The sequence below is a fragment of the Pogona vitticeps genome, chromosome 5 (genome assembly GCF_051106095.1).
Source record: "Pogona vitticeps strain Pit_001003342236 chromosome 5, PviZW2.1, whole genome shotgun sequence".
Classification (NCBI taxonomy): domain Eukaryota; kingdom Metazoa; phylum Chordata; class Lepidosauria; order Squamata; family Agamidae; genus Pogona; species Pogona vitticeps.
The window spans coordinates 95,996,691-96,009,280 of record NC_135787.1 but is presented as its reverse complement, the minus strand read 5'-3'; the positions used below and the strand labels follow the sequence as shown (position 1 = coordinate 96,009,280).

General features: G+C 43.5%; 1 protein-coding gene across 4 annotated transcripts in view; it reads right to left on the bottom strand.

Annotated features, from left to right (window-relative positions):
- The window catches only part of PPP2R2C (protein phosphatase 2 regulatory subunit Bgamma), an 83,951-nt gene that overhangs the window by 54,557 nt on the left and 16,804 nt on the right, over positions 1-12,590 (bottom strand). For 2 of the 4 annotated variants that reach the window (XM_020811225.3, XM_073000980.2), the window contains exon 2: positions 3,634-3,728. The exons of 1 other annotated variant lie outside the window; for it this stretch is intronic. In XM_020811225.3, coding sequence (XP_020666884.1) covers positions 3,634-3,700 — 67 coding nt within the window. In that variant the 5' untranslated portion in view covers positions 3,701-3,728. Of the gene's footprint in view, positions 1-3,621; positions 3,729-12,590 lie in introns of all 4 variants that reach the window. One more of the 4 variants, XM_020811223.3, reaches the window with a different exon arrangement.

The window sequence follows — 12,590 nt, the reverse complement described above, 5'->3', positions numbered from 1 at the left end:
CCAGCTGATTAGGAAAATTACCACATCAGTAACTTCCTTGCATTCTGTGAGTCTGTTTACAGGTTTGCTGTTACTGATAGGAGAGCTATTATTTTTCTGTTCTGTGTAAAGCTCAAATCTATAGGTTTGTCTGAAAATTTTTCTAGGTCTGTGCAAACTGTAGACAATTCTAAGTTAGCCAATTACAGCATTGCTGGCTAGTCCTTCTGTAGTCTGGTTCTAATTGCTATGAGGTCTCAAACTTTATCAGGTTCACTGTCATCTTTGCTTTAGTGGTTTCAGTCTTTACCTGTTTTAATAGAACTTGGTATAATTTGGATATCTCCTTCTTGTTCTGGGAAGCATGAGCAGGCCCAGAGCAAAGTTCTGTTTCATTATTTGGGCTCAGCAGTGTAGACAATAAGTTGGATGGATTCCAAATCATTTTTGTAAAGGTTTAATGAACAGGACAGCAATAATCCTAGAGAGTTGTCTTGCTAAATTACAAGCTAAAGCAATCATGTATATGCCTTGTCAGGCATTAGAAGACATATTCTTGACTTTGGTTACATTTGTCTCTTTATAACTTATGTAACTTTATAACATGCAACCATACATGTGCACCCAGATATAAATGTTGTTGTGATCTGTAGGTTTCATCTCCAAGTAAAGATACAGTATATCTTTTATTCCAATATCTTTACTTTAAAACAATGCCAATGATTTCAGTGGGGGTTATTTCTGATTCTGAGCAAGTGTTCATATGGTTCCATTTAATTTTCTCTTTCATTCCATGGTTTCCTTCCTATGCCTCATTTTTCTGAGAAGAACCTATATTCTCAAGCTAAGCATGAAATGGAATAAACTCTGCCAAGACAAACAAAATTCTTTTTTTACAGGAAAGCCACCTTGTCCTTTTTTTAAAGGTGGCTGCAGATCTAAAATTTTCTCAAAAGGGAAGGGACCCTTCACATGCTTGGATAATAAGTATCATAAAACATGGCTGGAATTACAGAATTGTGGATGTGGAAAAGATCCCAATGGTCTAGTCCAATCTCCAGCTAGTGAAAGACTGCTCTTGGTTGATGCTATTCTGATAGGTGGTTATCCTGGGTTTGGCTGCAAAAGTAAACAAGTACCATCCTACACTTAGTCCTCTGGAACCAGCTCCTGTGCCTGCCCTCTCTCCCTGCCCACATTCAGGTGGTTGTTTAAGATGTTGCTTTTTAAAGGTCTTTGAGAGCAGCCTTAGGTGACTCTGTCTTTGCCCTGCTTCCCTGTTATGGGTTAATGCTATGTCACCTTTGTCGCATATTGTTTCAGCTTACTTGACTTGTTCTGTTTATTTGTTATAGTTTTGTTACAGTTTTTGTTGTTTTATTGTTGCATCCACGGATTGTTAACCACCCAGAATAGTGCTTTACACTAATGGCGTGGAATGAAAATTACATAAATGAATAAATTAATAGATAAATAAACATCTGAACTGGAAATTTCCTGTAAAAAGAATGTGCTGTGATGTAAGGAGTCTCAAATGCTTTTGAATAATACAATAACACCAGAAGGCTTTCAGTTTAATGACTCCTTAGCATTATATTGCCCCAGGTGAAAAGGACTTCCTCACGTTACTACTTCACAACTGGTCCATTTGGACAAACTGACTAACTCTATATACCAATATACACTGCCTTGGGATGTGACTCTGATATAATAGTAGCCTGGGTGGCTCAAGTTCTCTGTCACACCTCATCTCGGCATCTATTTTGAGAATCAGATACATACTTTTTGCTTATGTTTTGTATAGGAGGTACAAATATCCCTAAAGTTCAAATGAGCCTTGGAAGTTGTGAGAGGGTCTGGGCCTAGGGGAGCTCAGGAGAGAGCAAATCTCCCAGGCCCCTAACCAGCGGGCATGTGCCATTGCAGGTGGAGGAAAGGCCACCACCTGATGTGGGACAATTGAGGTAAGGTGTGACAATGGAAATGAGAAGCCTGAGGTTGCATGACTCAGGTTGTCATTGTCAACCACCTTGGATGAAGGGGGAACTTGGGAAGAGGCAGCTGAACACAGGGATACCACCTTCTGCACTTCTGTAGAAAGGCAAAGAGAGAGATAGGACAAGTGGAGCCATCTCCTCCTGTCCAGCTTGTTCAGGAAGGACCAGAGTCTCTGACCCAGTATCTCTTCAGCCTTGGTATCCTCACTGCCCAACAGGAGCTGTGGCTAGACAAAGGATATTCATATTCATCTCCCAGGGGAAGAAATACAAATATCGGCACCACAGGTGCCTGGGCCATTTGACCTCTGCCCCCAGAACCAGCCAGTCCACTTACTGCTCATTGTGTGTGACACTAGAATTGTGGAAGTAGCCTGGCTGGCACTTCCCTGTCTCTCCACACAGCCATCCACTCTGACGAGAGGCAAGTTGACGAGTCCCCCTCCCCAGCTGCTGAGTGGTCAGCTGTGCAGGGAGGTGGGGAAGCACCAGACAGGGTACTTGCATGATTGGCGCATTGCAGGCAACAACAGATGTGCGCACTGTGCTGCGAGCAGTAAGTGGACCGGTCAGTTCTGGGAGGAGAATCCAAGCAGCCCAGGCACATGTGGTGCCGATATTTGTATTCATCTTCCCTGGGAGATGAACACGAATATCCCACATCTAGTTGCGGCACCTATCCCAAACCAGCATTGGCACTGGAGACACAAGCAGTAACAGGCACAGCCAAGGAAGCACCGGAAGGAGCAACACCATGGAGACCAGTCCTCCTCAACCACCAATACCAGCTCTCCCTAAAAGGACTCCACCACAGATCAGGACCCATACTTCCTGCCCATTTATTTGGGCTTGGACTTCTGGAGACCCCAGTGTCGGAAACCTAACCCCCTGGGAATACAGGGGAGAGGGGCAGTTGGGGCTGACTCCGGGCCTTTAACAAAAAGCTGACGTGAGTCACAAAAGCAGGTTGGAACCCACAGAAGTTTTGCCTGGGGACTCTTCAGCTGCTGTGCTTCCAACTGGGGGCAATGGGACTCACAGAAGCACAGTGAGAGTCATTCCTACCTCATTTCTGCACATGTCTGACCTCACAGATCTCTCTGAATACCCACTGTGTAATATGAGTATTTGAAAGGTAGAGATAAAACCACTTTGATCATATTCATTTATGGTATTCTATTCGTTCTTGTTTGCATATTCTTCTTCTGACGGGACTGGGCACCTGGCATTCCTGAATTTTCTATCAATTTTTTTAAAGCTGGTATTCTGAAATCCATATGTGCAAAAAGATCTGCATCTTCAAAACTTGTCTGAAATATGACACCATGCTCACTGCACCAATAGGCCAAGAGGCAATACAAGATAGTGAAGGAAACCCAAACTGAATCCTGTGAGGTGTACTTCAAGAGTTACGTATGCAAAAGCAACTATTTGGAACCTTATAATCTAAAGGCCAATTAATTTTATTCTTGCCCATTTTTTTCTAACCTAGTACCAATGTGGCAAATTTAAACAAATCAAATCCCTTGCATAGTGAATGTAGCTAACTTGGTTGTCGATGACTGCCCATAGAATACTACCCATACTGGGAGCTTCGCTAACCACTGGTGTGCAGGCCAATGATTGGACAGACATAGAGACTGACCTTCCCACTCACCTCCAGAGGTGCTTTCTTCAGAAGAGGGTTGAGACACATTGGCATGGCAGTGTGGCGAAGCTTGCATGGCTCCCGCCGCCCATGCTATGCCAGTCCTGTGGAAAAATAGAGGGCTTCAATTTCCAGTGCTGTCAGTTCAGCACCTGTCATGTGACATGTGCAGAAACAGGAGAAAACCAAACCTCTCTAATCCCACCTCCACTGGACTCCATGACGAAGACCACATATACTCTGTTCTAAACAGTATTTAGTTGAGAATACGTAAGGGGTTGTGTCATCATTGGGATTTGAATAGACCGGTAGCAATTTTGTAGTAGGAATACAAACTGTATAGTTTGGGGGTGGAAATGTTTGCAGTAAGTAAAGTAGCACTTAGTACCTATTATGTGTTTCCTGCAAAGTATATTTTGATGTTAAATAGGCTGATCCAAACTTCTGCTCCCACAGAAAACCACAGGCCCTGGTGAGTTATACAGGTGGCAAAATGGGAAGGGTAGTTTCACCATCACTTGATGCCTGCCCAAGCTGGGTAGGTGGGGCTCATCAGCCTTGGAAGGCAGCCCATCTAGGAGAAGGAAAACTCTGATTTCAAACCTCCACTATCTTGTGGCTATATCCACTGAAGGAAGAGGCTTCATGAGTTAACCTCGAGGCAAAATCTGGAGCCGGAGTCGCAGAGGCAGTTCATGTCATTCTGCCAACTCCTGTGACATTGCTGGGACCAGTTGTATTGGCTCTTGCCTTTCCATTGGACTATTTCAGTGATGTGGAGAGGGGGGATTTGCTGCTTGGGTAACAGCCTATCCTCTATATTATTTTACCCAGGCTTCGTGCTCTGGAGAGGACACTCCAGCTCCGCATACAGCATCGAAGCAAAATCAGGGAGCTGGACAGGGGACAGATTGTATTTGTCTTCAGTGTGGAAGAATTGCCCTTCCCAGCCACAGTAGGTGCTGTTCCACGTCCTCCATACAAAGCACGTTACCATAGTCTCTCGAGACTGAAGGATGCCTACAGATCCTTCAGTCTCAAATGGCGTCTGCTGTTGTTGTTCTATACTTTTTTCTTTTAAACAAGGACAAGCCACTGCATATAAAAGCTTGCTGTGTTACATATCTCTCTCAGGTGCTTGTTGTCTTTAAAAAATATCTCCCAAAATGACACATGAACTATTGCTGCACAGTGGTGTGTTCTGGTTCCCTGTGTACAGAGAAAATAATGGTCACACACCTGTCCCAAAATGTTACAACTTTAATGGGAATCCTATGAAACACACACTTCTTCACTTAAGCAGTAGTCTGGCAAAGGTGAAGAAATTTTGTTTTTAACATATACAGTAATGGCCAAAAATATTGGCACCCTTACAATTCTGTCAGAAAATGCAACCCTTCTCTCAGAATACTGTTGCAGTTGCAAATGGTTTGGTACTCACATCTTCATTTCTTTGGTTTGCATTGGAACAACACAAAAACAGAGAAGAAAAGTCAAATCTGATACAATCCCACACAGAACCCCAAAAATGCACTGGCCAAAATTATTGGCACCCTGTCTAAATTGTAAGAAATAATTGCTTTTCAAGCATGTGATGCTCCTTTAATTTGTATTTAGACACACCTGTTGCAAGTAAGAGATGTGGGCAATATAGTAATCACACTTGCAACCAGTTAAGATGGAGAAAATTTTACTGAACCTTTGTGTTCTGTGTGACACTGAGCATGGAGAAAAGAATGAATTGTAAAGAGCTGTCTGTGGATTTTAGAGAAAAAATTGTGGAAAAACATCAACAATCCCAAGGCTACAAGTCCATCTCCAGAGATCTTAATGTTCCTGTGTCCACTATGTGCAATATCATCAAGAGGTTTACAGCCCATGACACTGTAACTAACCTCCCTGGACATGGACGGAAGAGCAAAATTACTGAAAAATTACAACAAAGGGTTGTTCAAATGATGGATACAGAACCCAGATTAACTTCCCAACAAATTCAAGCTGATCTACAGACACAGGGTACAACAGTGTCAGCTCGCACTATCCATCACCATCTGAATGAAAAGAGACTCTATGGTAGGAGACCCAAGAGGACACCACTGCTGACACAAAGGCATGAAAAAGCAAGACCAGAGTATGCCAAAACTTATGTGACAAAACCATATTCCTTCTGGGAGAACATACTGTGGACAGATGAGACAAAAGTAGAGCTTTTTGGTAAAGGACATCATGGCACTGTTTACAGAAAAAGAAATGAGGCATTCAAAGAAAAGAACACAGTCCCTACAGTCAAACATGGTGGAGTTCAAAGATGTTTTGAGGTTGCTTTGCTACTTCTGGCACTGGATGCCTTGTCTGTGTGAAGGTATCATGAAATCTGATGATTACCACAGAATTTTGGGGTGCAATATAGTGGCCAATGCCAGAAAGCTGCACCTCCACCAGAGGTCATGGGTCTTCCAGCAGGACAATGACCTGAAACACACTTCAAAAAGCACTCAGAAATGGTTAGAAACAAAACACTGGAGATTTCTGAAATGGCCAGCAATGAATCCAGATCTGAATCCCATTCTGAATCCCATAGAGAGATCTCAAAATAGCAATTGGGAGAAGGCATCCTTCAAATCTGAAGGCCCTGGAGCAGTTTGCAAAAGATGTGTAGTCCACAATTCTAGTAGAGAGGTGTAAAAAACTCATTCATGGTTACAGAAAGCGATTGATTTCAGTTTTTTTTTCAAAGGAGGTGCTACCAAATATTAAGTTAAGTGTGCTAATAATTTGGCCAGTGCATTTTTGGGTTTCTGTGTGGGATTGTATCAGATTTGACTTTTCTTCTCTGGTTGTTTTGTGTGTGTTGTTCCAACGTAAACCAAAGAAATGAACATGTGAGCACCAAACCATTTGCAACTGCAACAGTTTTCTGAGAGAAGGGTTGCATTTTCTGACAGAATTGCAAGGGTGCCAATATTTTTGGCCACAACTGTAGATTCAGCTATAATGAATCTACTCCTTAGATCTGAAAGACAGGATACTGATGAAATAAATACTGGTATTTCTCATATGAAGTTTATCTGGAACACTTTACAAATGTTAATTTCTAATGCAAACTACTTTTATCACAACATTGTGCTTCCAAAAGAGGAGACACAGTGCCTTTCAGAAGCCTACAGAGAACAGTGACCCCATGATCCAAGAACAGAGGTATTCTCCATCCCCACCAGCTGCTGCTTAGACCACCAGAAGGTGGTACCCAGAAGAGTATAGTTATGAAACTCATTTCATCTTTAAAAGGAAAACCTCCCCATTCACATATCTGTGCATGTGCACTCAGGCAGAAAGACACACAATGAAGAGAGGACATCACCTCCTCTTGCCTTGCAAATACAGGGTCCTTGGTCTGGAACTCATATAGGAAAATGGATGCAGTTTTGTCTGAACTGGAGGAGAGATGAATAAACAAATGGCTTTCCCAGTACCCCCAGAAAAGGAGGGCTTGATTGAATTTGATGTGGACAAGTTTTTCCATTCCCCTTATAACCATGTATTCATTTTACTGAATATTCTATGGAATAATATTAAACAGGAAAGGTGCTTTCTAAGGAAGTGTAGAGTGTTTTTCTCCCGTTATTGCAGAACTACTGCAGCCTGGCTGCATCTCACCCAACCCCCTCTATCGATGCTTTCTGCAATGTAGAATCTAAGAGTGTTCTTGCTTCTGTGTAGAGCCTCTGTGCAAGCAAGGCATCTTCTCCTCAAATTTCTCATTGATCCCATGAGGAAAATGAGGAAAAAGTGTGCAAAGGAAGGCATTTCTCAGTGGGTTGAGAAAGCTGGATTCCATCGTGCTTGACTGAACTTGAAAAAGCCTGCAACACTCACTGAATCCGGGTCTTCATTCTGCCCATTGACTTGTGCAAGAAACAAAACCTGCCATAATTTTCCTTTTATTTTTCCTCACAAAAAGGCAAAAACTTTAGAGATAGAGGAAAGTAATGCTGCCAAAGGTCAGAAAATAGTTCAGGGGATTTATAACAACCAAAGCCTATCTTAACAGAGATTGCAATTTCTATATCACAAAAACACATGGCATTTGAAACCACAGTCACCTCTTCACATAGGTTTAAAAGCAGTCAGACAGGTGAAATGAGCTTTGTAGTACCCACCTTTAAATATTGCTTTGATAGGTTTTCTGTTGGCAAACATATACCACTTTATCTTTATGGTAGTGTCTATAAGGTATGTATGCTGCTTTTAACTTACTCTGTGTGCAGAGGTATCCTATGGACCCACCGGAGGGAATAGTGCCATCCCAAAATGGAGGGGAAGGCACACACCCAGCTAGGTCCATGGACAGGATATGCCTGTCTGTGTAACTAATACAGAGAGACTCTATAGCCAAACACAAGGAAATAAACAACAGACTCAAATCAGAACCTAACCTAACCTTAAAAACTAGGGCAAGCAGGGGTGGCGGGGAATACGTGAAGTACCATTGGCTAATAAAACTACGGCTCAAATAATATTGAATCCAAGACACATCCTCACTCAAATAAACAACCAGAAATACAGAGCAAGGGATATGGGATGGGAGTGAGAAAGGAAGATTGCAGGTTGCAACTGATACGGGAAAGAAAAACACAAGGTACAATAAAGATGAAACTACCACCACCTCCAACGAAGCTCTTTCAAACACTTTGCTCCTTTTAACTTAAAACCAGGGAAAGCGCCACATAATAAATGCTTTATTTTTTTTTAAAGAAATTGCCACAGTTGATGATGTCATCAGTCTTCCACAACCTAACTTACAGAATAGGATTTCAGCCAATAGGAAAGAAAGAAACTGTTTTTTAAGGATTTTTAGAATAAAAGTTGATGACGTAGGAGGGATGAGTTTGCACATTGCACTCTGATTCCACAAAGTTTGAGGCCCTAGCACAGAAGATTTATGGGCTTCCTCAGGGTGGCTACCTGGAGGAGCCTTGAATGCAATGACCTGGTTAGTTGAGCAGTTGACTTTGGGGGAAGACGCACCAACAGTTAATGTGGGCCCAAACTGTAGTGGGCTTTGTATGTTAAAGTCAAAACCTTGCACCTGATCCGGGACTCCATGGGTGGCCAGTGGAGGCAAGCCAGAACTGGGGTGATGCAATCATCTCTGCTTACACCAACCACCAGTCTGACTGCCTCATTCTGGACCTGCTGAAGTCTTTGGACCAGCCACAAGGGAAGCCACACATATAACATTGCAATAGTCAATCCAGGAAATGACTAACACCTGCACCAGAGTCCTGAGGGAGCCAACATCCAGGTAGGGGTGGAGTTGGGCAATTAGCCTAAGCTGGTTAAAGGCTGATCAGGACACAGCTACAATCCGGGCATTGCAAGAAAGAGCTGAGTCCAGAAGCATGCCCAAATTCCAAACTTGGTCCCTAAATGGAAAAGCAATGCCATCCAGTCTAGGGACCACCACACCCAACTTGTTGATGGACCCTCCTGGGAACATAATCTCTGTCTTGTCCAGGTTCAGCCTGAGCTTGTTTGCCCTGGTCTATTCCAGTACTGAAGCCAGACAACACTTAAGCATCTGGATGGCATCCACTATAGGGTGGTAAAGGAGACATAGAGCTGGGAGTCATCAGCGTACTGATGACACCTCACTCCAAATTTCCTGATGACCTTCCCCAGCAGCTTCACACAGATGCTAAACAACATTGGAGATATAGAAGATCCCTGAGGAACCCCACAAGTGAGGGTCCAAGGGGCCAATACATCATCCCCAAGCAGTACTCTATGGACCCAGTCGTCAAGGAAAGATCGGAACTAGTGCAATGCCAGGGCCCCAATCCCAATCTCCAAGAGTCTGTCCAGGAGGATACTGTGGTTGATGGTATCAAGAAGAACAGACAAGTATATCTGCTCCGTTGGCCTCCTTTAAAAGGTCATCCAACAGCACAGCCAATGCCATCTCAGTACCCCACCATGGCCTGAATCCAGACTGGAACAGATTAAATCAATCCTGCTCCTCCAGATATGTCCATAGCTGGTTTGCCACCAACCTCTCTATCACCTTGCCCAGGAATGGCATACTAGCAATCCAGACAGAAGTTTATTAAGATTGTCCAAAGCTGACCAGGGTTGTTTGATGATGAGTTGGACAATGGTTTCTTTTATGCACAGAGGGAGGATGCCTTCCCTCAAAGATGCATTTACAGTGTTCATGACCCACTCAACCATAGTCTCCTTAGTGGCTTTTATCAGTCACACCGGTCAAGTAAGGAGGTGGTAGGCCAACAGCTCACCAGCACCCTGGAGGCTTCCTCTGCTGAAACCAGGTCAAACTGAACCAATAGGGCAAAGAGAGGGGGTGCAGTAATGGTTATCCAAAGTCAGTTAATCTGCTGGTGGAGTCAAGATCAGTACAGATGCTCTCAATTTTTGATCCAAAAAAGGCTGCAAACTGATTGCTGGAAAAATCTGAATGAGACCCTGATTGACCAGAGTTACTCAGGGTGCAAACCACCCTGGAACAATTCTGCTTCTTGATTCGTGACCTCCCCTATGATCCTGATGTTAAATGTTCTTTTCACCTTTTTTTACCCCCTATAAAATTAAGCTGATTTATCCCTCTTCCACCTGCTCTCTATCCTTGCTAACTTCATAACCCACAGCCCTTTGGTGTACCAGGGGGCAAGGCAAGTTCTGAAGTGGAGAGGACGTTTGGGGTTGATCATGTCATCAGGCTGCCTCCCAATACCATCTAGATATCCTCCCAAGTCATCTTGAAACTGTTCTAGGCAAAGAAGCACACAAGGGCAGACCACTTCTCCCTTGTGAAGAGGGGTTACCATAGACAGGGATAAATCTCAACAGGAAGTGATCTGTCCATGACAGTTGGGTGAGAGCTCATGTTCCTCAGACCACCCTCAGATCACTCTCCACCTGTGCAGTTAAGAACACCAGGTCGAGAGAGTGGCCAGCTGAGTGCATGGGGCATGTGATATGTTGGGCTAGATTCGTGACTGTCATGACTTCCATGCTCTATGGCTGAGCCTGACAGTTCCAACTTGATGTGGATGTTCAAAGTCCCTGGCTTTCAGTAATCTAGGTAACCTCAACATAGCCACTGAAATGAACTCAACCAAAAAAAATAAGACTAGATGCCTATCTTAAAGTACGTAGTGTGCAATCTGCAAAATACAGCAAACAGCCCCCAGATGCCTTCGCAACGATCCTCAACATTTCAAACAGTTCCCAGGTCACAGAAGCAGTTACACATTAACGCCCACTATAAGCTAATGAAAGTATCCATCCACAGAAACAAAAGAAAAAATCCTAACAAATCAATGAGTATTAAGGAAGGAGGAAAAGAAGAATAAATTTCCCCCTAAGAAATTAAGAAAAAATATTAAATTAAATTAAATTGTAGGGATAGAAGCCATTCAGAGGCCAGGTGACAAGCCAGTCTGGGGAGATCTTCAACTTGGGATCAGGAAGATAAATGCCAGCCAATACTCTTTCCTGCACTGCGACAGAATTGTTAAGTCTGGTTTATCTGCCCGTCCAGTCAAGCCAGCCTTAGAGTCCGCAGGGGGTTGGTTTCCACACCCAGTAATCAGCCCCACCACCACTCCTCAGAGGCTCACTGCCATCTTGGGTGTCCTTCTCTTCCTCCTCCTTGCATTCTCTCCAGCTCTGCAGCTTCCCCAGTCCAGCCCCCCCCCCCAGCAAAACACCACGACTGACCTGAGTGCCTCAAGACTTCCCAGGTCTCTCTCTGCATAAAGAATCACAGGCTGTTGGCTATGGCTGGAGATATTCAGGGGCACCATATCTAGCCTTAGCCATTCTTTAAATCATTTTCTAATATTCCATTCAAATGACACACAATCAAAATTGACTCATTTGCCTTGGCCATTTGTTTTATTTCCCCATCATTGGAAGGGTTGTTTTTAATTGTATTGATGATGTATCACTTCATTCCTTATCATTTCAGTAAATGTAAATGTTGCTGTGGTTTATTTTCTTCATGAAGGGAGTGGGTTTCTGGGTGCTGTGAGCACTTCATGGTCACTGCACTTGTATCCTTTAATTTGTTTTAAGGAATATTGATAAATTGCTAGTAGCCGCTGCCACCACCACATAAACAACATGAATACATTGCTCAGAAGGAGACAGCCTTCCCCCTGTCCTTTGTAGGTGAAAGATGGCTTCAGATTTCCTGCTATGAATGTAAAAAAAGGAGCACTGCATTTTGTAAGCCCTGCTCTTCACAAGACTTTGCAAGTCTTTTAAAACCTACTTCTTCCTCCCAATGATGGTCAAAAGGCAAAAGAAAAATGAAAACCAAGAACTGAGAGGGAGGGATATGCAGGGAAATAAGGAAAAGAGGACAAGTGAATAAAGAAGGGAAGGAAAAAGGGGAAGAGGAGAGAAGGCTCATATTGCTTCATTGATATATCACCTTTTGTAATTTAAGAAAAAAGAACAAGGGGAATTTGATTGCTCCGAGAAACAGTAGAGAAAATGAATGGATACAAAATTAGAGAGTTATGTAGCCTGCTAAAAGGGTTCAAACAGAAAGAAATGAATTGATGTAGAGACAAACAATGTAAATGCTCCCACCGGTATTGTGTCACCAGTACGCTGATGACACACAGCTCTACATCTCTTTTACTCCAACTTCAGTGGATGCCGTCCAGTCCCTCCAGCGCTGCCTGGAGACCGTACTGAAATGGATGCAGTCAAATGGATTGAGGCTGAACCCGGACAAGACGGAAGTCTTCAGGGTGGGTGGCCCTTCCGTCAGCGGCATAGGTGACTCCCTTTCTTTTGGAGGGACAACCCTTGCCACAAAGAGTGAGGTCCGCAGCTTGGGGATACATCTGGACCCAGCGCTTACCATGGAAACCCAGGTGGCGTCCGTGGTCCGTTCCGCCTATTTTCATTTATGGCGGATTGTCCAGCTGCGG